Here is a 25,904-nt window from a genome sequence, read left to right as displayed (position 1 = left end):
AGGAATAAATTACACTCACCAGCGGGTTGACTGACTTGCCAAACATTTTTAGAAGAGTACCATTTTATACCCAGATAACATACATACATTGGGCAATCAGTTATTCCAAATTATTACATTATTGCAATCAAGATTTATTAATATCTACAATTTTGGGGTATTTTATAGCAAAAAAAATTCTCAACAAATTACATTACTTTGTCATTTTTTAATTGTTTCGACAATCTTAAGACATCCTGTGCCACAGCTTTGACACCCTGCCTTGAAAATTGCATATTATGACCAATGTCGGTTCAATGCCGGCCCAATGGTGGCCGTTACCAAATCAGTATTGGCACAAAAAAGTTGTTTTATACCATTATTTGCCAAAACGGTGTGCCACTTCGAAACCAATATTGGCCCAGAAAAGGTTTTCTATACCATTTTGTCAAATGGCGTGGCGCTAAAAACAAAAGTATTGGCCCAGAAAAGATTGTCTATGGTGCAGCTACAAAACCAGTGTTGGCCCAATAGAGGTTTTCTACCATTTTGCAAAAATGGTGTGCCGCCAACAAACCAGTAGACAGATGACAGAAAGTAAAACTTTCATTATCAGACGAAAATTCAACCAGCATTTTAACTCGTAAGTTTTTATTAATAAAATAAAAATGCAAAAAGTATATAAAATATATTAAATTTAAATGAAATTACTTTGCAATAAAAAAGTTCATTACAATAAAGTGTAGTTGTCCATGATAAACAAAAAACATAAAAAAATGAAAAAACAGCAGCAATGAATAAATCAAATTAAAAATGCTATGTAAAAACCGCTGCTTCGGCACCACCGCCGCCCACGACGACGGCCCCGTCGACGACACCAGCTTGTGGATGGAATGTTATGACGGATGGGGTACCTCCATCGACATTTACGGTTCCACCAACGGCAGCGACGGTGCATGGGGCAGTGATGCCGCCGACAACAACCGGTGAGTCTTTCATAATACACCAATATTTGTAAGTTCCGTTAGCGCGTCGCTTGCTGGGTTAGATAGCGTGCCACTGCATAGCGTCTGTGACGATCTTGGGGCCGCCGTGCCCTTAATAGCGTTGCAAGAAAAAATTTGGAAGGGCGAGTTTGTGGAGTTAGGGTCCCTTTTGAGCATTAAGACTCTTTGAGCATTAAGGATTAACCTTTAAACAAAATTTGCCCCCCATATTGACCTAGCTCTACTTCCAGGTCAACCGGAAGTGGGACAATTTCCCAAGAACTTCACAATTTATGTTCAAACCTTTTTTCAGTTATAGCCTAACAAACAATACAGTATCGGGCCAATGGTGGCATGTACCGGCGTCGAGTTTCGATATGGTGCCGTTAATTATGATGATGATATTGAGCCAGAATTGGGCCAGTGCTGGCCTTCTTCCGGTCAAGCGTCATGTCCTTGCTAGTAAAGTGCCCACACTGGGCCAATGTCGGTTTTATAGAGGCAAACTATTTTAGTTAGGACGGAGGTTTGCCTGTCTTGACCAATATTGGTTTTGTGCGGCACATCGTTTCGGCAAAATGATGAACCTTTAATGGGCCAATGCTGGTTTTGTAGCGGTGCACCATTTTGGGAAAGTGGTAGAAAACCTGCAATGGTCCAATACTGGTTTTGTGGCACACCATTTGGGAAAACAGGCAGAAAACCTCTCATTGAGCCAATACTGGTTTTGTAGCTGCACACCATTTTTGTCAAAATGGTGTCATATAGAAAACCTTTTCGGGGCCAATTATGCCAATACTGGCTTTGGCAAAACGGTAAAGAAATATGTTCTAATTACTAAACCGACTTGATATTTAAAAAGGAATTAGCCCATGCAAGTTATTGAAGCTGGGGTGGATTTCACAAAGAGTTAAGACTAGTCTTATCTCGAGTTAGGAAGAGTTAATCGTCCCAACTTAGGACTAGCCATACGTTTCTTATATATCTCCAAGGACTATGTCCTAAGTTAGGACTAGGCCTAACTCTCTGTGAAATCGACCCCTGATGGTACCGGCATTTTGAGAAACCGAATACTATTAATAAAACAAAATTCTAAAATGTATACCTCCTTTATTATTCTATTGGTTTTTACATAGCATTTTTAATTTGATTTATTCATTGCTGCTGTTTTTTCATTTTTTTAATGTTTTTTGTTTATCATGGACAACTACACTTTATTGTAATGAACCTTTTTATTGCAAAGTAATTTCATTTAAATTTAATATATTTTATATACTTTTTGCATTTTTATTTTATTAATAAAAACTTACGAGTTAAAATGCTGGTTGAATTTTCGTCTGATAATGAAAGTTTTACTTTCTGTCATCTGTCTACTGGTTTGTTGGCGGCACACCATTTTGGCAAAATGGTAGAAAACCTCAATTGGGCCAACCCTGGTTTTGTAGCTGCACCATAGACAATCTTTTCTGGGCCAATACTTTTTTTTTAGCGCCACGCCATTTTGACAAAATGGTATAGAAAACCTTTTCTGGGCCAATACTGGTTTCGAAGTGGCACACCGTTTTGGCAAATAATGGTATAAAACAACTTTTTTGTGCCAATACTGATTTGGTAACGGCCACCATTGGGCCGGCATTGAACCGACATTGGTCATAATATGCAATTTTCAAGGCAGGGTGTCAAAGCTGTGGCACAGGATGTCTTAAGATTGTCGAAACAATTAAAAAATGACAAAGTAATGTAATTTGTTGAGATTTTTTTTGCTATAAAATACCCCAAAAATTGTAGTTATTAATAAATCTTGATTGCAATAATGTAATAATTTGGAATAACTGATTGCCCAATGTATGTATGTTATCTGGGTATAAAATGGTACTCTTCTAAAAATGTTTGGCAAGTCAGTCAACCCGCTGGCGAGTGTAATTTATTCCTCCACGGTGGTGTGAACTAGAAAATAACAACAATTAATATCCACAATCTACACAATCATAGGTTTTGAAGTAGGCCTGCACCGACCGGACGCAAAATTCGGATATCCCAAAATTCCATCACCGGTTGCAAACGTTGACCGATTGCAAAAAGCCACCACCGATCCCTAAAGTTGACTGATTGCAAAAAGCCACCACCGATCCCTGAAGTTGACCGATTGCAAAAAGCCACCACCGATCCCTAAAGTTGACCGATTGCAAAAATCCACCACCGATCACTAAAGTTGACTGATTGCAAAAAGCCACCACCGATCCCTGAGGTTGACCGATTGCAAAAAGCCTTGTCCGGCTCACCCGTCCGGCAGCGCATTCAGACCCCTTACAATCATAGCTAATATACACACCACGCTCCCGACACTGCTATTAAAAGCACGTATTACAGTACATGTCCATACAGGTAGCGTACAGCGTACACACACACACACACACCCATGCATGCATGGACGTGTCATGATTGCTTGCAGTAATACGTCATTCTCAATCGCGCCTGTGATTGGCCAATGTTTAGAATGACACGCCCACATCATGAATACCCTTTTATCGGAATTCCGATAAAGCTTTACAAACCCATCAAGGCTGTTGTTTGAGCCACGTGTGCGAGGTTGAAAGTAGAAAGACACGACCGTACTCACGACTACGCTACTGTTCTCGCTTTACAACGTATGGTAATGTACAGTTGTGTATGCACTGCATGCGTGTGCAGCGAACCGGGCCGGGGAACAGTACGTCAACAGCCTTGATCAAGGCTAACTGGAGCGTGATCTCATTGTCCAGAACGAGTATTTATACAGTGACTGGACTGGCTACGGTCATTTAGAAGATATTTGTCATCCTGCAAACAGGGAGAGCCAGACTAAAGCAAGAAGGAAGACCGTTGTCCCGCAACGCGAGGAGGAGGCAAAGGGGAATCATTGGAAGGCGAAGTTTCTCGCCTGCTGAGATAGTGAAGTTAGTTGACTATGTTGCATTGAATTGGTAGGTGCTTAATAACAAATTTTCAGATGTTTTAACGCTGAAGAGAAAGGCCGACACCTGAGCAAATCGCGGAGAATCAACTGTGTTGGAAAAGTCCTCAGAACTACCAAAGTGGTACATCACAAATGGGATGACATTCAGAGATTTCGCAAGCTTTCACACGACGCAAACATGCAATGAGAGTACAAAATGTAGTTGGTTACCCCTAAACTAAAAATACAAAATAAATAAATAAACGAAGTAAATAAACGAAGTAAATAAAGTAAACGAAGTAAATACTACAAAGAAACTCGTTCGCACCTTTGTTAACCTCCCGACTTGACATGGGAAACTCTCTCCTCTATGGACTGCATAATAAATTTACGCTTGTCTTGCCTTCAAAATATTACCGTCAGAATTGTAACCCGGTCCAATACACAGTCACATCACACCTATCCTACAAGATCTACACTGACTACCCATTAAAGATAGAATCATCTTCAAGATCCTTGTGTATGCCTATCGCTCATATCAAAAGGCACTTTATCACCATATCTCTCAGAAGGACTCCAACCTCATACTTCCAACCGCCAGTCTATATGCGATCTAATAACAAACATCTTTTAAGGAATTCCCTGGCCAAAACATCATGGGGTAAGTGTGGTGGCCCTGAAGGGACATCGCATATCGCAAACGTGTGCGCATACGTATGCAATGTCGTGAAACAATTCGCAAATATGTGCGCACACGAATGCAATGTCGTGAAACAATTCGCGAATATGTGCGCACACGTATGCAATGTCGTGAAACAATTCGCAAATATGTGCGCACACGTATGCAATGTCGTGAAACAATTCGCGAATATGTGCGCACACGTCTGCGAATATTATTTGCGATGTCGTGAATTTTATTGCATACCATGTTGCATACCTTTGAATAAAATGTCTAATGATCTGGGGGGTTTCTTTCCAACAGTGAGATAAGCGGTAGTCATTGCAGCAGTAGTCTTTGTTGTGAGGCAAGCGAGGCGTGTGGTCGTCCTTGGCCTGGTGCCAAGTTCCTGGGTATACACATGCTTTACAGAGGGAGCCTGCTGTAGCGCCACAGTACTCCCTAGATCGGTAACAAATTATCCACAACTATGACATCATCCTAATGGTATGCAACATGGTATGCAATAAAATTCACGACATTGCAAAACAAATCGCACTCGTGTGCGCACATATTCACGATTTGGTTCACGAGATTGCATACGTGTGCGCACATATTCGCGAATTGTTTCACGATATTGTATACGTGTGCGCATATATTTGCGATATGTTTCACGACATTGCATACGTGTGCGCACACGTTTGCGTTATGCGATGTCCCTTCGGGGCCACCATAGGTAAGAGATCAATTACTTCTGCTGCTCCTTCATTATGGAACGACTTGCCGGATCATATTAAACTTTCTCCATCAATAGCTTTGTTCAAAACTTCCATCAAGCCTCATCTGATGAGGACTTCATAACCGTTTTTCCCGTTTATTGTGTCACTGCGCCATGAGCATATTTAGATGGATACCCGCGCATTATACATGCCCACTATTATTATTAATATTACTATTAACTAAATAAATAAATATAAATAATTATTTAATGACGAAATAAAATAACAAAATCACGAAAAATTTACTAAAAAGTGAGAAAAAATAGGTTAGTAAATTCTCAAAAATGTTGAGAAAGTTTGAGAAAATGTCGCAAGGATTGTAGAACATAATATTAAAAGTTAATGTAACTGACATAAAGCTCGATTCGCCCGAAAATATTGGCCAGGAATGTTGAAAAAGGGTTTAAGAAAACGCTACGAAGCCGAAAACACCCCACGAAGCACTAGTAAGGACTTACGCACTCGATTGAAGTTACGAGTGCTTCGTGAATATGACGCAACTCGCTAAGAACGAACTAGACACGTAAGTGCTTACTAAGACCTAAGATTAAGAAGGCTTCATGAATAAGGCCCCTGGTGTGGATAGGTAGACCTTGCACACATCGCAACTACCGGGTCCTTTTTGCCTCTTTAACGGCATGCAGGCGTCTGTTTCTTCTCTATTACACCCATGCAGGAAGAAAGAGCCGGGTTTAAAACTCTTTCACGGATACCGGTGGCACTTAGCCAGAACTTAAAAAAACAGATCAAGTGTCAAGTGGTTTCTCCGGGCTATTGATGGGAAAAACCCCCTCGTGTAGAGTTAACCAGTCCCGCTGGAAAAAAACTCCAATCAGTTTTGGGAATCGCGGACTTCGTGGTTTTCGGGGTCAGAGTCTAACATTTTGTAAAATATATAAAAAGAGTTTGCTTTGAAGAAAAATCAATCACACAGCAGATGAGTTGAGCCTTGGCAAACAGCATTAACAATTTGGTAAGTGGAAACCATGAGCCTGCTAAAGAGCAGTTATTATCTTTTTGATGTTATCCTTATTAAATGGAGGGAAGGTAGGCATACAGAGGTCCTATACTTTGGATGATCATTCTTCCAATTAATGTAAATATTCTTTGGTTAGAACCTACATCAGCTTTTGATGGTATTTTAAAAGCATTTTTAAAGCATTTTAATATATCGGTTTTAATGCCAGTAAAATTCAGAAGTTTTACTGTTTAAAGGCAGTGGCACTCAAAATAACTATTATCATAAAACCTTTCTTGATTACGAGTAATGGGGAGAGGTTGATAGAATAAAACATTGTGAGAAACAGCTCCCTCTGAAGTGACGTGGTTTTCGAGAAAGAAGTAATTTTCCACGAATTTGATTTCGAGACCACAAGTTTAGAATTTGAGGTCTCGAAATCAAGCATCAGAATTAGCATACAACTTCGTGTGACAAGGGTGTTTTTTCTTTTATTATTATCTCGCAACTTCGACGACCGATTGAGCTCAAATTTTCACAGGTTTGATATTTTATGCATGTGTTGAGATACACCAACTGTGAAGGTCTTAGACAATTACCAATAGTGTCCACTGTCTTTAAAGTTTCTTAGATTGTGTACTCCAATTATTAGTCAACTGCTGCGTAACCGCGGCGATATCTAAAATGCAACTTTTTGAAATTATTCCTTTCACAAAAGCTACTTTGGCTTATTTTCGGGCCTTGCCTCCGCGCACTTTCCCACTCGTTGCTTTGGATCGGGCGAGTTGGTCTATGAAAAAAGCGTTTGAAAACGTTTGTTATGAAACGCGTTTGGTTTGCAAGACGTTTTGAAATATAATGAGCCAGACAAATATGCATTGAAATTGCATGGTTTTCCTTAACTAACGTGGCACGCCATTTAGGGGAGTCTAGTTTTTGACTCCATAAATGGCCTACCGTGTTAGTTCTCAAAGTAAAGAAAAAGCATGCAATTTCGATACTACTTTTAAAATATCTTCCTAGACCATAGGCCTACCGATTTCATAACAATCGGTTTCAAACACCTTTTCATGAACTCGACCGATTGAGACAACGTCAGGGGTTGCCCTTAACTTTTTTTTCAACTGGCCAGCAGGACCAGTTGGCTTGATTTTTCACTGGTCCGCCAGGTTTTTGACTGGTCCGTCAAATTTTTTATATGTTTTTTTAACTAAAAAAATACTGTTGTATACCAACTGCTCGATTTTTAATCGCCGCTATTTCAAAATTCAACATTAATTGCAACGTCAACTTAACTGCACTGGAAGCCATACTTTATTTTTGTGTACCAAGTTATTGTGTTCGTAAGGGGGTTCACTAATTTGAGAGTATTTTTTCTTTAAAAAAAGTAATAACAATAATCTTATTAAAATTGATTTAAAAACAGGTCAAATTATTTGTGAGAGCAAATTGGAAAATTTAACATGATCTTTATTTAGGTAATATTTTAGTCTACGGTTTATTGTAAGCATTGGACATCAAAGTATTCTCAAGTACGAAGAACATTTGTATGAATTTGTTTTTATTGTTTTACTTAACAAAAAAAAACACTTTAAAACCGACTGTTAAAAATATTAACTTTTTATGTATTGCCTTCAAATCTACAGTGGGGAGGGTTTACGTGCGATCGCTTAAGTTATTTTATCATGTATAAACATTGCCTGTTTGTACTTTTAATATTAAGTATTCATAAACACAATACATCGTACCGATAACCGAAGTTCCCAAAATCTTCCCACTTTCGTCCAGAAAAAAAACAACAAAAAGTAGACATCAAAATAGTTGCAACATCCATGGAGAAGCATACGGCGTTTTGCGGTATTTTTTTAATTATGTGTACGGAATGGTCGGTGCCGGCGTCTGCCTTTGTGAAGAAAAAAATCATTTAAAAGCAGCAAAAACAACTGCGCCTTTGTTAAACCATGGAGGTGTTGCATTCGAGAACCCAAGTATTTCTTGAAATTTGAACCCGCAAAAAAAACCCGAAGCAACCGCGCATTATATTTGACCAATAAAACCATGGAGCAAAACTAGATCGCCCACCGATCGCCCGCAAAAAAAAACAAGCCCCAAATAACAAAAAAATTAAGCAAAATCAGGACGGAAGAACCATACTAATCCCAATTAAATACTCCTTTTTGCTCATCCAGAGTATCCTAACTTTGTAATTTTTGTTCAATGAAGCCTCACCGTCTCGCTCGTTTTTCGTAAACACGCTAGACTCTTTTCCCCACACGGAAATCTGCTCCGTTGACGACGACCATGCTGCTGACAGAATGTGTTTTGCTTTGTGGTCTTTTGTCAAGGCGATTGAAGCTAGTTTTGTAAGCTATCGCGTACTTTCACCAATAGAGGGCGTCTATTCTCACGCTATCGAATATTCTGAAACGCCCTCTAGCGATCAATGTTTCTTACACTTTTTGGCACACGTGAACTAATACTAAGACTACAAGCATTTGCGTTGCATGATGGGATTTTGCGCTGTGTGTACATGTGTATGTGTTATCGTGGGAAGTTTGCCAGCGTTCAGCGGCACTTCAGGTGATTTTTTTACGTTTTATCCAAACCTTGAGTGAATGTTTTTATGTTTTATTCGAGCCTAAAAATATTTAAATAATAGTCATAGTTCTGTAGTACCGCTGCCGATATTTTTGACTGGTCAGCCGGACCAGTTGGCAAGGTGTTTCAGCTGGTCCGCCGCGATTTCTACTGGCATTTGGCCAGCGGACCAGCGTTAAGGTCGAACCCTGAACGTGTCCCTTTATTTAATAATATAAAATCGTGTCTGTGACGTTTCCACGAACTAACGAATGACACCACCTTCGGTGTTCAGCACTACCTGACACTTGGGATGGTGTCTGTTCGTGGCAGGCGCGCGACGGAACTCATTGCGTAATCTTTCATAATTATTCACCCCCCCCCCCTTTGTTCATACTGTTTTTCCAACAGCTTTCCAACGTTTTCCAACCGTGGACCATATTGTCCTCTTTAGTTATAGCATGGAGGAACCGGTTTTAGCCTAACCCAACCACACACACCACCACACTCTCACTAATTACCAGTATGCCTACAAGACCCTAAACTTGAATGCCTATTTCATGGAATAATATTTCAAGAGAAGTCTTTTACCATAACCTTCTGTAAACCCTGTAAGTAATATGTAAATCTGTGAACTTTTTTTTTCTTTTTCTGCTCCGAAAGTGTATAATGCAGGCTTTAAAATGGGGACCAATAATTCGCTTCCTTTTAAAGCCGTCTTTTGTCCGGTAGTCAGGTGAGAGTGATGTTTTGGACTTGTGAACAATGACAATGACGTCATTGTTCACATTATGATTTCTTTGGAACACGGATCTGGCACTCCGACGCGTCGGGTCAATTTGTATTGTGAAATCCACAACGAGAATACAATGTTGGCTAAGACGATTTTGTATAATTAGACAAATAGTACGTGACTCGAAGGATTTCAAGGCTGTTGGTAATGTTGGCTACGACCACGCGTGCGGGTGTGCAAAACTACTTTCTCCGTCATTGGGTAATAATTTTACTCTTGCGAAAAAAAAGCTAAGACCAACAGTTAAATTTAGTCTGCAGATGTTGGAAAAAATCTGCGTCCTTTGTGGCATTTCGTTTCTGGTTATACTGGAGATCATGCAGTTTTCCCGAAAGTCTGCAATTCTTACAACTAACTTTTTTTATATTGTGGAAGGCCTAGACACTGTAACTTCTTGACGAGAATATTGTGCTATATATGCGGCGGTATGGCCATGACTATTGAACCTTCTTTTCAAAAGTTTCTTTGTATAAATCCCCTACAGAAAACCTAATTTGAAACGCAGGAACAACTGAAGAGGCAAAACAGCTTTAATTCGATCGCATGAAAATGATGTTGCCGTGGGTCGATTTCACAAAGAGTTAGGACTAGTCCTAACTTAAGACTAGTCCTAGGAGATGTACAAATTGCACTGGTAGTCCTAAGTTAGGACGAGTAACTGGTCCTAACTCGAGATAAGACTAGTCCTAACTCTTTGTGAAATCCACCCCTGCTCACGTGCCGAATTTGACCGAGAAAACCTATATTACGTAAAAGTGCATTAAGAGGACTGGGTAACGGATAATTGGCGCCATAAAGAAGCCGCTGTTGTAATTATTATTTAGTACGTACGACGACGTGTATTGTGGTAGGTCTACATTCTGAATTCAGACACACGCAACAGTATAGTATCTGGTTATCCTTCGAATGTTTCGAAAAGTGCTACAAATAATATAAGTTTTCTCGGTCAATTTCGGAAAAAGAGCAGCCAATTTAACCACCAGCTTTCTCTATTTCGCGCGAAATCGAATGCTACTGAAAAGGGTCACTCGATTTCGTTTTATGATAATAACTCAAATGTAATGTTGCGTCATTCGATTTAACAAAATGATCATTCAATTTAGCAATTCATCAAAGCAGCATTGAAAGTCGCAGACGCTTCTTGAGGCGTGTGTGTCACGAAAAAGAATGACGATACGCTAAATTGATCGATTATACGCCGAATTTGATCGAGAAAACCTATAGTTTTTATATTAAATATCCGGTATATGCTTTCTTTTTTTTGCATGATATTTGCAGCCTTTTTCGAGAGAACTTCATTCACAAATTTACAAGAAACTTTCACCGCAATGGAGACAACGAGCAAAATGAACGGCGTTGTTATCGACGGATACGGCGGCCCAGAGGTTCTCAAGCACCGGTCCGATGTTGACGTTCCGACACCGGGAGCAAAACAGGTAGGAATAATTGTTTTACCTATATATAAAAAAATGTTTTTAACGAAACTTCTCAGAAACTTTGCATTATTTCGGCTAAGTTTGAAGTTGAGCTTGTTTGTAGATTTCGTTTCAGGTCACACTTTGAATGCCCTCTAGTGTTTAATTCACACTTTAAAGTTAGATATAGGGCCCAACAATTTTCAACAAAGAAGACACCTCTTGACCACAATTCCCCATTGTTTTACCAGGAGCTCAAAAATATGCAAAAACAATTTCATGAAATTCATAGACTTATTTATTGACAACTCATACCGAAGACACGTGAAATGAGGGGAATATTAATTTGTAGGGTGTCATATTGTCATGGCCGAGTGGTTTATTAGAGCATCAAATTCAAGTTCTGGTGGTTAAGTCATCTGGGCGTCGGTTCGGGTCCCGGTCTCGCCACTTGTGTCCTTGAGCAAGATGCTTCACCACACCTAGGGGTATAAATGGGTACCTGATATAACTCTTAAAAACTAAAAACTTGCATGAGTTCGGTGAGTGACTACACTTTGAAAGTGTTGAATCCAGCATTTTATATGTTGAATCCAGCATTTTGTATGTCAAAGACACTGGACAAGATTGGTAATTGACAAAGACAAGTTGGTGTATCTCAACATAAAAATAACAAACATGGATGAAAAACACCTTTGTCACACAAAGTTGCGTGCTTTCAGATGCTTGATTTCGAGACACAAAATTCTAAATCTGAGGTCTCGAAATCAAATTCGTGGAAAATTACTTCTTTCTCGAAAACTACGTCACTTCAGTGGGAGCTGTTTCTCACAATGTTCTATACTATATCAACCTCTCCCCATTACTCGTAATCAAGAAAGGTTTTATGATAATAATTATTTTGAGTAATTACCAATAGTGTCCACTGCCTTTAAATCCATCATTCTAGAGTATTCGGCCAACAATTTATGTGCCAGTTTAACGTTTTAAAAGCTGCTGAAGCGATTCAAAGGATTTTTTTAAAAGAAATGTTGAAATAACAAATTATTGAATTAACCCTTTTTTTTATCAGAACTTTAAAATGCTTGATTTAACAAACAAAACGCTGGATCCAACACTTTCAAAACGTAGTCACTTATACTGATTGTTGCCATTGAATGACGTTGTACTAATGTCAGCATAATGCATCAAAAATTACACATCTCAACGTGACCAAAATATTACGTCTTACTAACTACTTAATTCCGACGCCAAATTGTTGTAAAAAATTGACCATTAAATGACGTTTAACTGATATCACTAATTAGACGCCAAAATGACTTTGCAGGTTGACCTTAATATGACATTATTTTAATGTCCGCGTTTGACTCCAAAATAACATCTAAACATGACCAAAATATGACGTCTAACTACAATATTTCGACGCTAAACTGATGTCAAAAATTGACCATTAAATGACGTTTTATTGGCGTCAATAGTTGGTCGCCAAAATGACATCGCCGGTTGACCACAATATGACGTTGTAAAAACGTCAGCATGATGACTTCAAAATGACATCTACATAAAAAAAAGAAGACCAAATAACGACGTCTAAATAACGTCAATAGTTTCACACCTCACTGACGTCCCACTATAGTGTTCATAGGTTTTGGAGGTACGTCGGCCGGTCGACCACGTCAGAGCCAATGAACAGCTCTGTAGCTCCACCCACAATTTACATACACGACGAACGTTGCACAAGGTTCCTTTATTCTGATTCATTACAGCAGGGTGAATATTCATGTATCGGCCTCTGCGATGACGAAACCCCCGGTAAGCTAATCGCGCTATTCAAAGGCGAATGAATAGACTGTGTGCTCGTGACATATACCAAGTAAAGAGCCAATGTGAGTTGAGACAGTCCTGCACTGTTCGTGTTACTTGGTATGTTACGAGCACACATTCTATTCATTTGCATTTGAGAATAGCTCGAGTAAGCTTCAGGTGTTTCGACATCGCAGAGGCCGATACATGAATATTCACCCTGCTGTAATGAATCAGAATAAAGGAAACCTCTGCAACGTTCGTCGTGTATGTAAATTGTGGGTGGAGCTACCCAGTGAGAGCTGTTCATTGGCTCTGACGTGGTCGACCAGCCGACGTACCTCCAAAACCTATGAACACTACTGACGTCAAAATTTAAACACCAACCTGAATGTCATAGGTTGACCATAATATCACGTGTCACAAACGTCAGGCACCGACGGCGACCTTCACCGACCTAAAATGACCCTTTTTAACGTCAGCCCGACGTCGGTATGCTGTGTATAGGCACTGAAATCATCAGTGCAAGTGTTGGATTCAAACTCTTTAGTTTTTAGAGTGGAGGGTAGAGATTGGTGTTGTGTTTGAAAAAGCCACTGGCCAGAGCGCTACGGGTTGCCCGGGGTGGTATACTTTCCACTGCGCTGAGAAAAGGAATGTTATTGACCCAATGACCAGAGAACTAATGAAAAGTGCATTGATAATGATATGGTTATTGAAAAAATTCCCTATATCGTAGGAGGTCCTATTTTCAAGGTGTCCCTAAAATCATGGCAAATCTTTTACCTCTCTGTGCGCGATGTAAACAGTCCCCTAGATACAAAAATGTTGGTTTTATTTGCCAAGCAAAGAGTCTCCTCTCCCTTGACCAAAACTTAGAAACACGTATTGCTCCACTGGTTATTTGCACTTGTAAATATAAAAAGTTTGGTATTTTAGGCATTTCTACAAGGTACAAAAATATGTCATAATGTTGAGGCCTTTATAAAAAAATTGCCCACCGAAAAAGTTTCATCAAACACTATTTCAATTCACAATTAACGATGATCAAATCATGTGACTGAGCATTCTGCTGAGCATTCTGGGAAAAAAAGAGGCTAAAAGAAGCCATTCGCTTATATTATTTTCTAATATATTTTTGTTAACCCTCGTATCAATATTAGTATAATTAAACATCAGCTTGGTGATTCAATTATCACTTTTTATTTTTACGCTTTATTATAAATGTTAAGGGGAAAAAGTTTTATTAAAAACAATTAAAAATTAGATTTAAAAGCCAATAATTATTCACACTTATTATTTAATGTTTTTTTTTTTTGTTTTTTTTTTTGCAAATTACTATTGTTATTTTTAAAATGTCATAAAAATATTGTTAATAAAATGAAGACAACTTCTGGCTATAGAGTCATACACAGACTCTCACAGAACACTTGCAGTCACTGCAGATATTTATACCACGTGTGGCTTCACCGGGAAACCATTCTTTCTCGTTTGCCTTGAAAACAGAAAAAACTCAAAACAAATGGGACCAGTTGAAGTCATTGAAGATCGGTGTGTGGTGCGAACATTTCAATGTCCATCAAGTTTTAATTTATGTTTCCATACTTAATATAAACAAATAAAGATAATCAGGGCAGGGCATCGGTTGATATATCGCATCATTATTTTTTTCCCCAATTCAAAGAAAACTGCATAATACCGTGAAAACTGGTGAGAGGAGGATATAAGAACCTGTTTTGTTTTTTTTTAACCCGTTTTCTTCTCCAGATTCTGGTAAAGATAAAGTCAGCAGGCATCAATTCGGTTGAGGGCAGAGTACGGCAGGGACTGTTCTTGACGAGCCTGTTTAAACCCCAGAGTGTTATGGGCGTAGACGGCAGTGGAGTCGTGGAACAAGTCGGTGGTGAAGTCACCAAATTCAAGGTAGCTCGTTAAAAAATAATTACAAGAGTACCATAAAATATTTCACAAAAACATCTTCTACTCCCTTCCAAGTATATAGTGCAGACTTCAATGGTATGAAGATATTTAAAACACACTGATGTGAGGTTGCTGCGTGCGCCGTCCAAAATAATTGTGCGCAGGAAAACAAAATAAATCTCATAATATATGCAGAATGTACAATGTACATGTATAGTTAGGTTTATCCTGTAATTACTACTTTTTCATAAAAAAAATAAAATAAAATAAAAAAGGAATATCTCGTTTTGAGTAAGGTAAATACTATTTTACTTCATAACAAACTAAAAAGTGGTGGCAAGGTACGGACAATTTTCTCTCCTATGTGAAGGGGAGTAAATTGCAGTTAAAACATATTGCTCAAGAGTGCCATAACCGAAATTTGAACCCACACCCCAATACTGTCCACGACTTTTAAACTTATATCAAACACCTGGAATCCACTGAACATTATCTGTCATTTTATCCTGCCGGGGACCTAGCTTTTTGGCGAAGAGATCAGCTGCAGTAAATGCCTTCCCAATGAATTCGAACCCACAGCTTCACCAGAAGTTGAGTTTGGTTCACTTATATAAATTTATCTTAATTCAGCCTGGCGATAGAGTTTACGTGGTCTGTGGACGCACGGGAACCTACGCAGAATACACCCTAGCCAATGAAGATAACTTGTACCTGCTTCACGATAAGCTGAGCTTCAACGAGGGAGCTGTTCTTCCGATTCCTTACTTCACAGCACACAGGGCCTTGGTCAAGAGGTAAGTTTGAATGTAAGGAGGGGATTCTCCTGAAGACGAGCAGAGTATACTGTTCGAAACGTCGAGACCCAACCGGCTCTTTTCAGGGGGGGGGGGGGGGGGGGGGTGAAGGAAGCATGATGGGGATGTGTGGGAATGTGTGGGAATGTGTGGGAGGCGGAAAGTTGGAAAAGTGGGGGTGGGGGAGTTGGAGGTGGGAGGAGCCTGTTGAATGTCCAAAAAAGAGGGAGGGGATATATGTTTGTTTTTGTTTTTTGTTTTTTACACATACCACATAGATTGGTACACTGATGTGTGTTAGCACTGTATACTCAGTACTTGTTTGAGTTCTGTGACAAAATCATAGGCATGTTGTTATTACATGGGTGGGATTGGAACCCACAACCTTTGTAATTCTACAGCAGTGTCTTACCGATTAGACCACTGAGATTGCCTGGTAGCTAGTGGCAGAGCGAATCATAAACATGCATATTGTATTTGTAATAAAAAAGTTAGAAAATAATAAGCAATAGTGTTTTCAAAGCTGCAAAGTTTTTTTTAATGAATCAAAGCATCTTTTGTTGAAGACATTTTTTCTGGAGTGGAGTGCTCAATTATAAAGCACACTGTATCCTTCATTCAAACTCAAACTTAATTCATGATTTTTGTCTTAACAGGGCAAGAATCGAGAAAGGGGAGTCAGTTCTGATCCAAGGAGCGAGCGGACAGGTAAAAATCTCCAAGACTAATGTTTATTGGTAAAGATGTACATTCAAATATATATATTGGAGTTTTTTTAGTTCAATGATTTAAAAGGAATTACTGTGGTGAGAGTATGAGAGGGATTGGCCCAAAATGATTTGGCGCTTTATAAATATATTTTTTTTAAATTATTATTAAAATATGAGTAGGGTAGATGGCCTTAGCTTTCGATCCAAATCTTCTTCAGAGGCATAAAACAAGTACAAACAAATACATATCCATTTATAGAAAAAGAGAGGGGAAAGGGATTAAGGGAAGGATCCAGGAAAAAGCGGGGAAATTATAGCCAATCAAAGTTTCTGTTTCAGAAACAATTGGTGGCAATGAACCAATAGGAGTAAAGTGGCGAGGACAAAGGATGTTTAGTATGAAAGGATGGATTTCTGGACCATAAAAGTGGTAAATGCATCGTTCGATAACAATGCAGGGAAACATGAAAGGGTAGGATTAGAGAGCAAGTTGCATCATGATGCAACTAACAAGGGTCGATTAATAAAGATTAGCAAATCAAAGGTAGGATGACATTAAAGCCAGTGGACACTATTGGTAAATGTCAAAGACCAGTCTTCTCACTTGGTGTATCTCAACATATGCATAAAATAACAAACCGGTGAAAATTTGAGCTTGATTGGTCATCGGAGTTGCGAGATAACTATGAAAGAAAAAAACACCCTTGTCACACAAAGTTGTGTGCGTTTAGATGGTTGATTTCGAGACCTCAAATTCTAAACTTGAGGTTTCGAAATCAAATTTGTGGAAAATTACTTCTTTCTCGAAAACTACTCCACTTCAGAGGAAGCCGTTTCTCACAATGTTTTATACTATCAACCTCTCCCCATTACTCACTACCAAGTAAGGTTTTATGACAATAATTATTTTGAGTAATTACCAATAGTGTCCACTGCTTTTAAGAATAGGTCTGAGGGACCTTATTATTATTAGTAGTATAATTGTTAAGGGAAAACTTTTCGGACTTTGGCACTGTGATCACTGGTTAGACTGCAGGACTTGCAATCACAAGGTTGTGTGTTCGAATCCAGCTAAACTTACCACTGATTTCACAATGATTAGAATAAGTATTATCGTCTAGTTACTGAATGAAGTTAACAATTTGTGCCATTCATAATCATAGACTAAACCAATGTTTGTTTGAGAGAATTTGGCCGTTACCAGCTTGGCGTTTGCATTTATATCTCCTTTTGGGAGCTTTTCCGACTTCCTTTGTTGGGAAGATAATCTACACAAACAAACAAACAAAAAAAGCAAACAAATAAACAAACAAACGACCTCTGGTTTCTCATATCCATTGTACTGAATGGTCAAACATATTTAACGCAGTTAAATTTCACTGAGATGTCAGATTTGATCAACCCAATACATCAAAATCAATCGTCTTAAATCAGGTTCACTTTATTATCCAAATACTGAATGCAGGTTGGTCTAGCATGCATTCAGATAGCACGTGCTTTTGGAGCAACTACTATCGTCGGCACAGCAGGTACACCAGAGGGACGAAACCTGGTAATGAAGCAAGGCGCAGACTTCGCCATTGACTACAGAGCGGAAGACTATAAGGACCAGATGAAGGTATGACATTATTATATAACACACAAGCAGATCTTTGCCATTTGTATTGGAGGACTGTCCGTCACATGATACATGTAGCAAGTAAACATACGCTACGTCATTCACCGTGCATTTTTCGTTCCATCCAATTTATTCTATTGCAATTTGTTCTATAAATGAGTTCCTGCCAGGGTAGATGTTAATATTGTGTATGAAAAGCCACAAGCGCCTTACACGCATACTCCCAAGAGCTGAGAATAAAAGGGTGTTATTGGCCCTATGACCAGGGCACTAATGTAAAGCGCATTGATACGGTTATTGTGAAATGCACTATATAAGAATTTGTTGTTGTTATTATTATTATGAATTATAATTTTCAGACTGCCTTTGCAGACAAGAACATTGATGTGATTATCGAGATGAACTGTGACACCAACATAGCACTGGATATGGACATCATTGGTGAAGGAGGTCGTATTGTTGTAAGTAAAAAATTAATTGTAAGAAAAATTATTTATCTGTAAACGAAACAACTGTTCACAAAAATCACTGACCTACCAACTGAGCTATCTAGCGGGTGGTCTCCCAATTATGTCAATATATTTGTTCTTTTGGGCCAGTCAGAAGCCATAACCGTTATCTGCCATGTAGCCAGGGATCACACCCAATTTCATGATACAACCTGGGAAGCGGCAGCCAGGGGATCACTTCAAGGGGATGCAATTTTTTTATTTCAAATATCAAGTAAAAACCACAAGGGAAACTGACTGGTCAAGCGTTACCAAGTCAGATTCCCTCGTGCTTCATAATACTATACGTTTTCTCGGTCAAAGTCGGCAAATGAGCAGCCAATTTCATTTTCATGCGTCTGAATTAAAGCTGTTTTGCCTCTCCAGTTGTTACTGTGTTTCAAATTCAGCATTCGTCCATTCACTTTCGTTTTGAGTCGAGTCAAATTCCTTTAGCACTCTGTTCAATTTAGCGTATCGTCATTCTTTTTCGTGACAAACACGCCTCAAGAAGCGTCTGCAAAATTGAATGCTGCTTTGATGAATTGTTAAATTGAATGATTATTTTGTTAAATTGAATGACACAACATTACATTTGACTAATCATAAAACGAAATCAAATGACCCTTCTCAGTAGCATTCAATTTCGCGCGAAATAGAATAGCTTGGTGGTTAAGTTGGCTGCTCATTTGCCGAAATTGACTGAGAAAACCTATATTAACATCATTCAAGCAAAACTTCACGAGTCTGAATGGGAGACTTTTTGAAAGCTCTGCCACTAGAGGGCAGCAGACCTACCAGGTAAGGGTGCACAACTCCTATAGCAAACAATGGTAAATGCTAAAAATTCAAAAATACTCAAAAAATATTTAGAAGTCTCTCAGCCCCTTGAAAATTAAATCAGATACATTGTCATACAACTAAACTTCAGATTTCTCAATTTTTGGTAGGTCAGCATTTTGGAATTTTTGCTAATTACCCTAGAAGAAACTCTCCCAAAAACTCATGCACACCGCTCGTTATCATTGGGGAACTCGTGTCCAGTACGTCCTGTTCCAGAACAGTTAGGTTTATGCTGGCGATGTGTTATGAAAAACAAAATACAGTTTGGCTAAATCTAAAATACAAAATCAAAAACACGCAAAACACAAGGTATTTGCTGTCAGTGACCGTCACTCATGCTCCTCCTATTCCTTAGTTGTTGACATTACCTGGTGAAGAGCGCCCTCTCTTGGTGATTGGCACATAGTCTAAAGTTTCCCATTGTCTTGAATAAACTTGGCTTTTTCTTTGCATAGATCGTTGGAAAGAAAGGCGAGGCAAAATGCGATCCCTCCAGGCTGATGTTAAAGGAAGCATTGATGATGGGGAGTGGTCTCCGACTGGCAACTGAGGTAGGAGGGAAACGGACAGAGTCCATCAACTGTTTTAAATGTAAAACCTTGGGGGCTTCACTCTCCAACTTCCCTTCTTGTGGTGATGTAGAATGCAAAATCCACAGGTTTCATTCTGTAGACTGAAGGGAAATCTAGATCCATAAATCTAGTTCTCGATCTACAGGGACGTAGAGAGTATTAACAGTCTCTTACAACACTGTTAGGACTTAACTCTCTGGACCATAGCGAAATCCAGTTCCATAAATCTAGTTCTCTTTCTGTAGTGATGTAGGGTCCGTAAATTGTCTCAAACCCAAAACCCTTTTAAGGTTTTCAAAGGCTTCATATACTCAATTGATTAAAGTGAAGTCCAGTTCCATAAGTCTAGTTCTCTTTCTGTAGTGATGTAGGGTCCGTAAATTGTCTCAAACCCAAAACCCTTTTAAGGGTTTCAAAGGCTTCAAATACTCAATTGATTAAACTGAAGTCCAGATCCATAAGTCTAGTTCTCTTTCTGTAGTGATGTAGAGTCTGTGAATTGTCTCAAACCCAAAACCATTTTAAGGTTTTCAAAAGCTTCATATACTCAATTGATTAAAGTGAAGTCCAGATCCATAAGTCTAGTTCTCTTTCTGTAGTGATGTAGAATCCAGACATTGTCTCAAACCCAAAACCCTTTTAAGGTTTTCAAAGGCTTCAAATACTCAATTGATTAAACTGAAGTCCAGTTCCATAAGTCTAGTTCTCTTTCTGTAATAATGTAGAGAGTCTGAAATTGTCTCTAAAGAAATACCTTAGAGGTTTCATTCTCCAGACCAAAGCAAAATCCACTCCAATAAATCTAGTTCTCTTTCGACAGTGAAGTAGACAGTCTGTAAAATGGTCTCAAATGCTACATCTTTAAGACTTCATTCTCTAGACCACAGCTAAGTCCACTCCCATAACTCTATAGTTCTCTTTCCACAGTGATGGAGCGTCTATAAAGGGTCTCAAGAGCAACACTCTGATGCTCCACTCTCCATCAAACCAAAGCAAAATCCACTCCCATAAATATAGTTCTCTTTCTACAGTGAAGTAGACAATCTGTAAAATGGTCTCAAATGCTACATCTTTAAGACTTCATTCTCTAGACAACAGCTAAGTCCACTTCCATAAATCTAGTTGTCCTTCCACAGTGATGGAGCATTTATGAAGGGTCTCAAATGCAACACTCTGGATGCTCCACTCTCTAGACCAAAGCAAATTCCACTCCCATAAATCTAGTTCTCTTTCTACAGTGAAGTAGAGAGTCTGTAAAATGGTCTAAAATGCTACATCTTTAAGACTTCATTCTCTAGACAACAGCTAAGTCCACTCCCATATATCTAGTTGTCCTTCCACAGTGATGGAGCATTTATAAAGGGTCTCAAATGCAACACTCTGGATGCTCCACTCTCCATCAAACCAAAGCAAAATCCACTCCCATAAATATAGTTCTCTTTCTACAGTGAAGTAGACAGTCTGTAAAATGGTCTCAAATGCTACATCTTTAAGACTTCATACTCTAGACCATAGCCAAGTCCAATTCCATAACTCTATAGTTCTCTTTCCACAGTGATGGAGCAACTATAAAGGGTCTCATATGCAACACTCTGATGCTCCACTCTCCATCAAACCAAAGCAAAATCCACTCCCATAAATATAGTTCTCTTTCTACAGTGATGTTAGAGAACTGTCTTGTTTTATATTCCATTACCGCTGAGTAGATTTTCAGAATTCTAGAGACTTCTCTGTTCTGAAAAGAACTGTCCTGCCTTTAACTACTACTTGGAACGTAGAAAATCAGGTTTAAATGTTCTTCTTCTCTTTTGTTTAATACAGGAGGACAGAGAACTGATTGCTAGAGATCTTTATGCAGGCGTGGAGGAGGGATGGTTGCGCCCTCACATCAACAAAGTCTACTCCCTAGAAGAGGCTGGAACAGCCCATTGGGAGATGGAAAATCAGCGAGGAGCTCTAGGAAAGAGCATCATTGCTGTGGAATAAGCCCAGGTCAGGATTCCGCATCCTTGCTGTGGAGTAAGCCCAGGTCAGGATTCCGCATCCTTGCTGTGGAATAAGCCCAGGTCAGGAGACCGCGCCAACTTAATAATAGCAACTATTTTTTAACTTATTGGGTAGTGTGTGTTCTTTCTCGGGTGTTAAACTACTGTTATAACAAAAATTCTATTTATTGTTAGCGTCAAAGGCAAGCAGTAACATCTTTAGAAAATGTCAAGAGCCCCAACTGGATGGCTGTTCCTGTGTACATTGGTTCTGAGTCACTGATATGTCTTTTTTTAATCCAGTTTCTACGGTTTCTTTGTCTTGCCTTGTTTCTTTGTTCGTGTAGAAACAAATTTGTTTTCTAGTTTTCTAGTATATTTATTGCTATCGAGTGGATTTCATTCAACAGTTTTAATATTGAGGCTGCAAATAATTGTTCTTTTCTATTGTATTATATTGCATGGCGAGGGGAATAGGAGGTTGTTCAGACACTAGATAGAGGCAAATGTACCTTGTCATTTTTCATAGTTTTTGCAATGGGCGTTTTTTGAAAACCTTTGCTTAAAGATATGGGTCTAGCAGAATAAGAAATCAGGGATAATTACATGGCATGTCAGGCGCCCACTCTAGCATCTGAAAAGGATCCCGCTCTTGAGAATGCACAATCTTTTGAGAACAATGAACATCCCACTGCATCCCCGCTGAAACAATGGAATGCTCCAAACCTCCCCATAGACCTTTCTATTGCAACGTCACAACCCAAGTTTTTGCAAACCAAGATTGGAAAACAATGGAAAGCCATAAATGCAAAATAAGAACAGATAATTGTTAATAAGTGTTTTTCTGCTTCAACAAAAAAGTAGATACGTACAACCAAATCATGCTTACCAGAGTATGGTTACCAGCGAAAAATACCATGCCACATGTAACATTTGTGACTGGTATCCTGCTCATTTCCGTGAAGCAGTTGTTAAGCGATGTTTTTCCATTAAGCACAAAAAGTAGCTACGCACAACAAAATTTATGCGCCAACCAAAAAGCAAGGTATTATACTATTTCATGCCTGAATGTTGTATATTTAAAACGTTGCACTTTATATCGTATTTTACCTCTGACAAATTTATTGTATATCAACTTGTATTTTGACTTTGTAATTCTTCTTAAATTGGTTTAGGTCAATCATAATTAGAACCACAATTTCAGGGTTCTTTTATGGATAAAAAGTGATAATTTTGTCACAGCAAATTCAAAAGTTAAGCTTAGATTATATAATACAATAGTGCTCTTAGAAATATGATACAAATAAAGAAAACTTCAAATGAAAAAAAAGATGAAAAAAACTCAAAGCTATCGTTTCTTTTACATCCAAATGTTGGTCAAAATCTTTTGTTACTTGACTATAGATTGTTGAGATTTCATGTGACAAATGTTGTGAATATTCAATTAGTCTTTTGGTCAGTATAGTGATGGCCCCGCTTGCGTAACAAGAGTGAAGACGGGGAATGGGAGGCCCCCAACCCCAAGAAGCCTTGCCCACCAGCTCCCAAACACAAATAAGACCCTCAAAATGCAAAATGAATGGTTAGATACATGTACATCAAAGAAACTGGACACTATTGGTAATGTCAAATACCAGTCTTCTCTCTTGGTGTATCTCAACGTATGCACAAAATAACAAACCTGTGAACATTTGAACTCAAATGATCGTTGAGTTGGCGAGACAATAATGGGGGGAAAAAACACCCTTGTCACACGAAGTTGTGTGCTTTCAAATGCTTAATTTCGAGACCTCAAAATCAAATTCTGAGGTCTCGTAATCAAATTCAAATATTTTAGTCAAAAATCACTTCTTTCTCCAAAACTACGTTACTTCAGAGGGAGCCGTTTCTCACAATGTTTTATACTATCAACAGCTCTCCATTGCTTGTTACCAAGTAAGTTTTTATGCTAACAGTTATTTTGAATAATTACCAATAGTGTCCAGTGCCTTTGAACAGCCCCCAAATTTATGTATCTACCCCTTGCCACTCATATGAAAAATGTTTGGTGACACCTTGTCAATCCAGGGAATCCCTGGTACTAGGCAAGATACTACACTGGTCATAATGGGAAATGCTACATTGTGTGATGATTACCGCACAAAAACAAGACTTGTTAAAAGCAGTGAGGGAATACCAACATAGATAATCTGGAATTCTCTACTGATGAGCTCATTTAAAATACCCCATTTGGGATGTACATTAACATCTTCTCCCAATTGGGGGAATGTATACAGTTAAATTACCCCCATTTAGATATACACTCGCGTCAACCGAGTCCTGGTTTTTCCCCCACCGGGTATACCATGCCAGTAGTGGGCTCTAAATCCAATTTAGGGCGAGAGGGTTTAACACAATTATTCATGTTAGTTCTGGGCAGGCTGGGCAGGCACGCCCGGCACCGCCCACTGTGGCTACAACACACATGTTCCAATACTTTACCACAATTTTGTATTCGTCTTAAAAAGACGTACCGCCTAAAATCCTCTTACAAATTCCCGAGTTTCCAAGCACACAAAGTAGACACAAAAGAGGGGGTGGGGATGAGAGTTTACACCATGCCCCATATTGAGCACCAAATCAAATCAGGGAGTACAACATGGATAGTCTTCTGGAACCCAACTGTGGTGTCTGAACTACCCAACTTGGAATACTAATCCCAAGTTGGAACACCTCACTTAGAAACTCAATGGCATTCAACAGGAACAGTACCAAACAGCAGTCATTTCAGTTTCCAATTAATAATAATAATAATAATAATAACATGCATTAATACAGGGGTTTCTAAGCGCTGATACAAATGGGATATAATTTAACCCCAATCACAAACCCTCACTCCAAATGTGGCACTGATCCCAATCGACCAATCCCTTGGAGGCAATAACACCTGAGCAATGCAGTGGATGAACATAATCATAAATAAAAATAGTTCATTCAGTTATAGCTATAATTCTCTGTTATTTCAGCCCGTAAACTGTACTCATCTGTACTGTTTAACTTTCCACCATGGCCGGTTCCCGCAACACCCTTGCCGATTCCGGCAACACCCTTCCCTCCAATCGATGGTCCAGTCTGTTGACCTTTAACCCCCGACCCTTTAGTCCCCTGGCCACCCTTTGACCCTAGTGACTTAGCAGCAGCCCCTAATAGGTTTTTACTACCTTGACCTTTGGCATTTGACCCTCGTTGACCTCCAAGCTTGCCTGATTGGCTGATCATTGGGTTCGCTACAGATGAGGCTAGGCTCTCCAATGAATTTCCGTGGCTTGGATTCGTTGTCAATGTGGAGGCTGTGCTAAGAGACGGTTTGCTGGTGGGACTTGGGCTGCGACTGCTTCGTCCTGAAAAAAAAAAAAAATTATCAATGTTTAGAGGGAAAGACTTTTTCCTAAAAATCCCAACTGCACATTCCTACCCTGACTTCCATGGGTTTCACCCGAGTTTGACTCAGTTCTGCCCGACAAAACAAACCAGACTCGCCATGGGGCCAGGCATATCAATCTTGCTTATCAAAGTCTGAAATTTTTGCCCGAGCTTGATGGATTCAGTACTGAACAGCCAAGAGCAAGATTATAAAGGTTTTGCCCAAGTTTGATAATGAGACGACTGTGTACTATGTAGATTCACTGATCACATGATATCATACCATGCATGTTGCAGGCTGGCCTAGTTTGTTCATCATTCAATACCATAATGGATGATATTGAAATGTCAGACAGCATGGAGTTAAAGTGAAAAGGAAAACCAATTTTTCATAGAGCTGCTCAAACGGAAAAAGTTGCTAAACACAGCATAGTTAAGCTTTTGTTTAGCAAATTAAGGCTAACCGCTGATTTAACAATGACTAGACTAAATATTGTCAAATAGTTACTGAATCACAATTTCTTGATATGTTTAATTCATAATCACAGACGTTAAACCAATGTTTGTATGAAAGAGATTTGCTGATGTCAGTTTGGTGTTTATATCCCTTTACCTTCCAGTATGCGCTATATCCACCAATTAGAAGCTCAAACTACTAGGGGATACTGCGACCTCTGTTTTATACCCTA

At 39.0% G+C, this 25,904-nt stretch overlaps 2 protein-coding genes across 7 annotated transcripts in view; one reads left to right on the top strand and one right to left on the bottom strand.

The window, feature by feature from the left end:
• Positions 1-909: 909 nt before the first annotated feature.
• On the top strand, positions 910-23,087 carry LOC139944783 (quinone oxidoreductase-like). Of its 3 annotated transcripts, none has more exons than XM_071941894.1 (9): positions 910-965; positions 10,944-11,101; positions 14,651-14,806; positions 15,434-15,597; positions 16,254-16,305; positions 17,773-17,925; positions 18,285-18,386; positions 19,712-19,807; positions 21,650-23,087. In XM_071941894.1, exons 1-9 carry the CDS (start codon positions 947-949, stop codon positions 21,812-21,814), a joined length of 1,065 nt encoding a protein of 354 aa, XP_071797995.1. In that variant the 5' UTR covers positions 910-946; the 3' UTR covers positions 21,815-23,087. The 3 variants fall into 3 exon arrangements, with proteins under 3 accessions (XP_071797995.1, XP_071797997.1, XP_071797996.1); XM_071941896.1 differs by lacking the exon at positions 910-965 and adding an exon at positions 3,907-3,928; XM_071941895.1 differs by lacking the exon at positions 910-965 and adding an exon at positions 6,177-6,310.
• The window catches only part of LOC139944782 (ankyrin repeat and MYND domain-containing protein 1-like), a 28,637-nt gene continuing 25,385 nt past the window's right edge, over positions 22,653-25,904 (bottom strand). For all 4 annotated transcript variants that reach the window (XM_071941890.1, XM_071941892.1, XM_071941893.1 and 1 more), the window contains one exon: positions 22,653-25,193. In XM_071941890.1, the coding sequence (XP_071797991.1) occupies positions 24,787-25,193 (407 nt within the window). In that variant the 3' untranslated portion in view covers positions 22,653-24,786. The remainder of the gene's footprint in view (positions 25,194-25,904) is intronic.

This window comes from Asterias amurensis, chromosome 12 (genome assembly GCF_032118995.1).
Source record: "Asterias amurensis chromosome 12, ASM3211899v1".
Lineage (NCBI taxonomy): Eukaryota > Metazoa > Echinodermata > Asteroidea > Forcipulatida > Asteriidae > Asterias > Asterias amurensis.
Note: the sequence above shows the minus strand (reverse complement) of the source record. Positions and strands in the feature narration are given on the sequence as shown.

What these genes read in the sequence shown, in the direction of transcription:
- LOC139944783 (XM_071941894.1), top strand. An exon ending in CGACACCGGGAGCAAAACAG is followed by an intron (nt 11,102 to 14,650) that starts GTAGGAATAATT and finishes TTTCTTCTCCAG; the next exon opens with ATTCTGGTAAAGATAAAGTC. An exon ending in TCCAAGGAGCGAGCGGACAG is followed by an intron (nt 16,306 to 17,772) that starts GTAAAAATCTCC and finishes TACTGAATGCAG; the next exon opens with GTTGGTCTAGCATGCATTCA.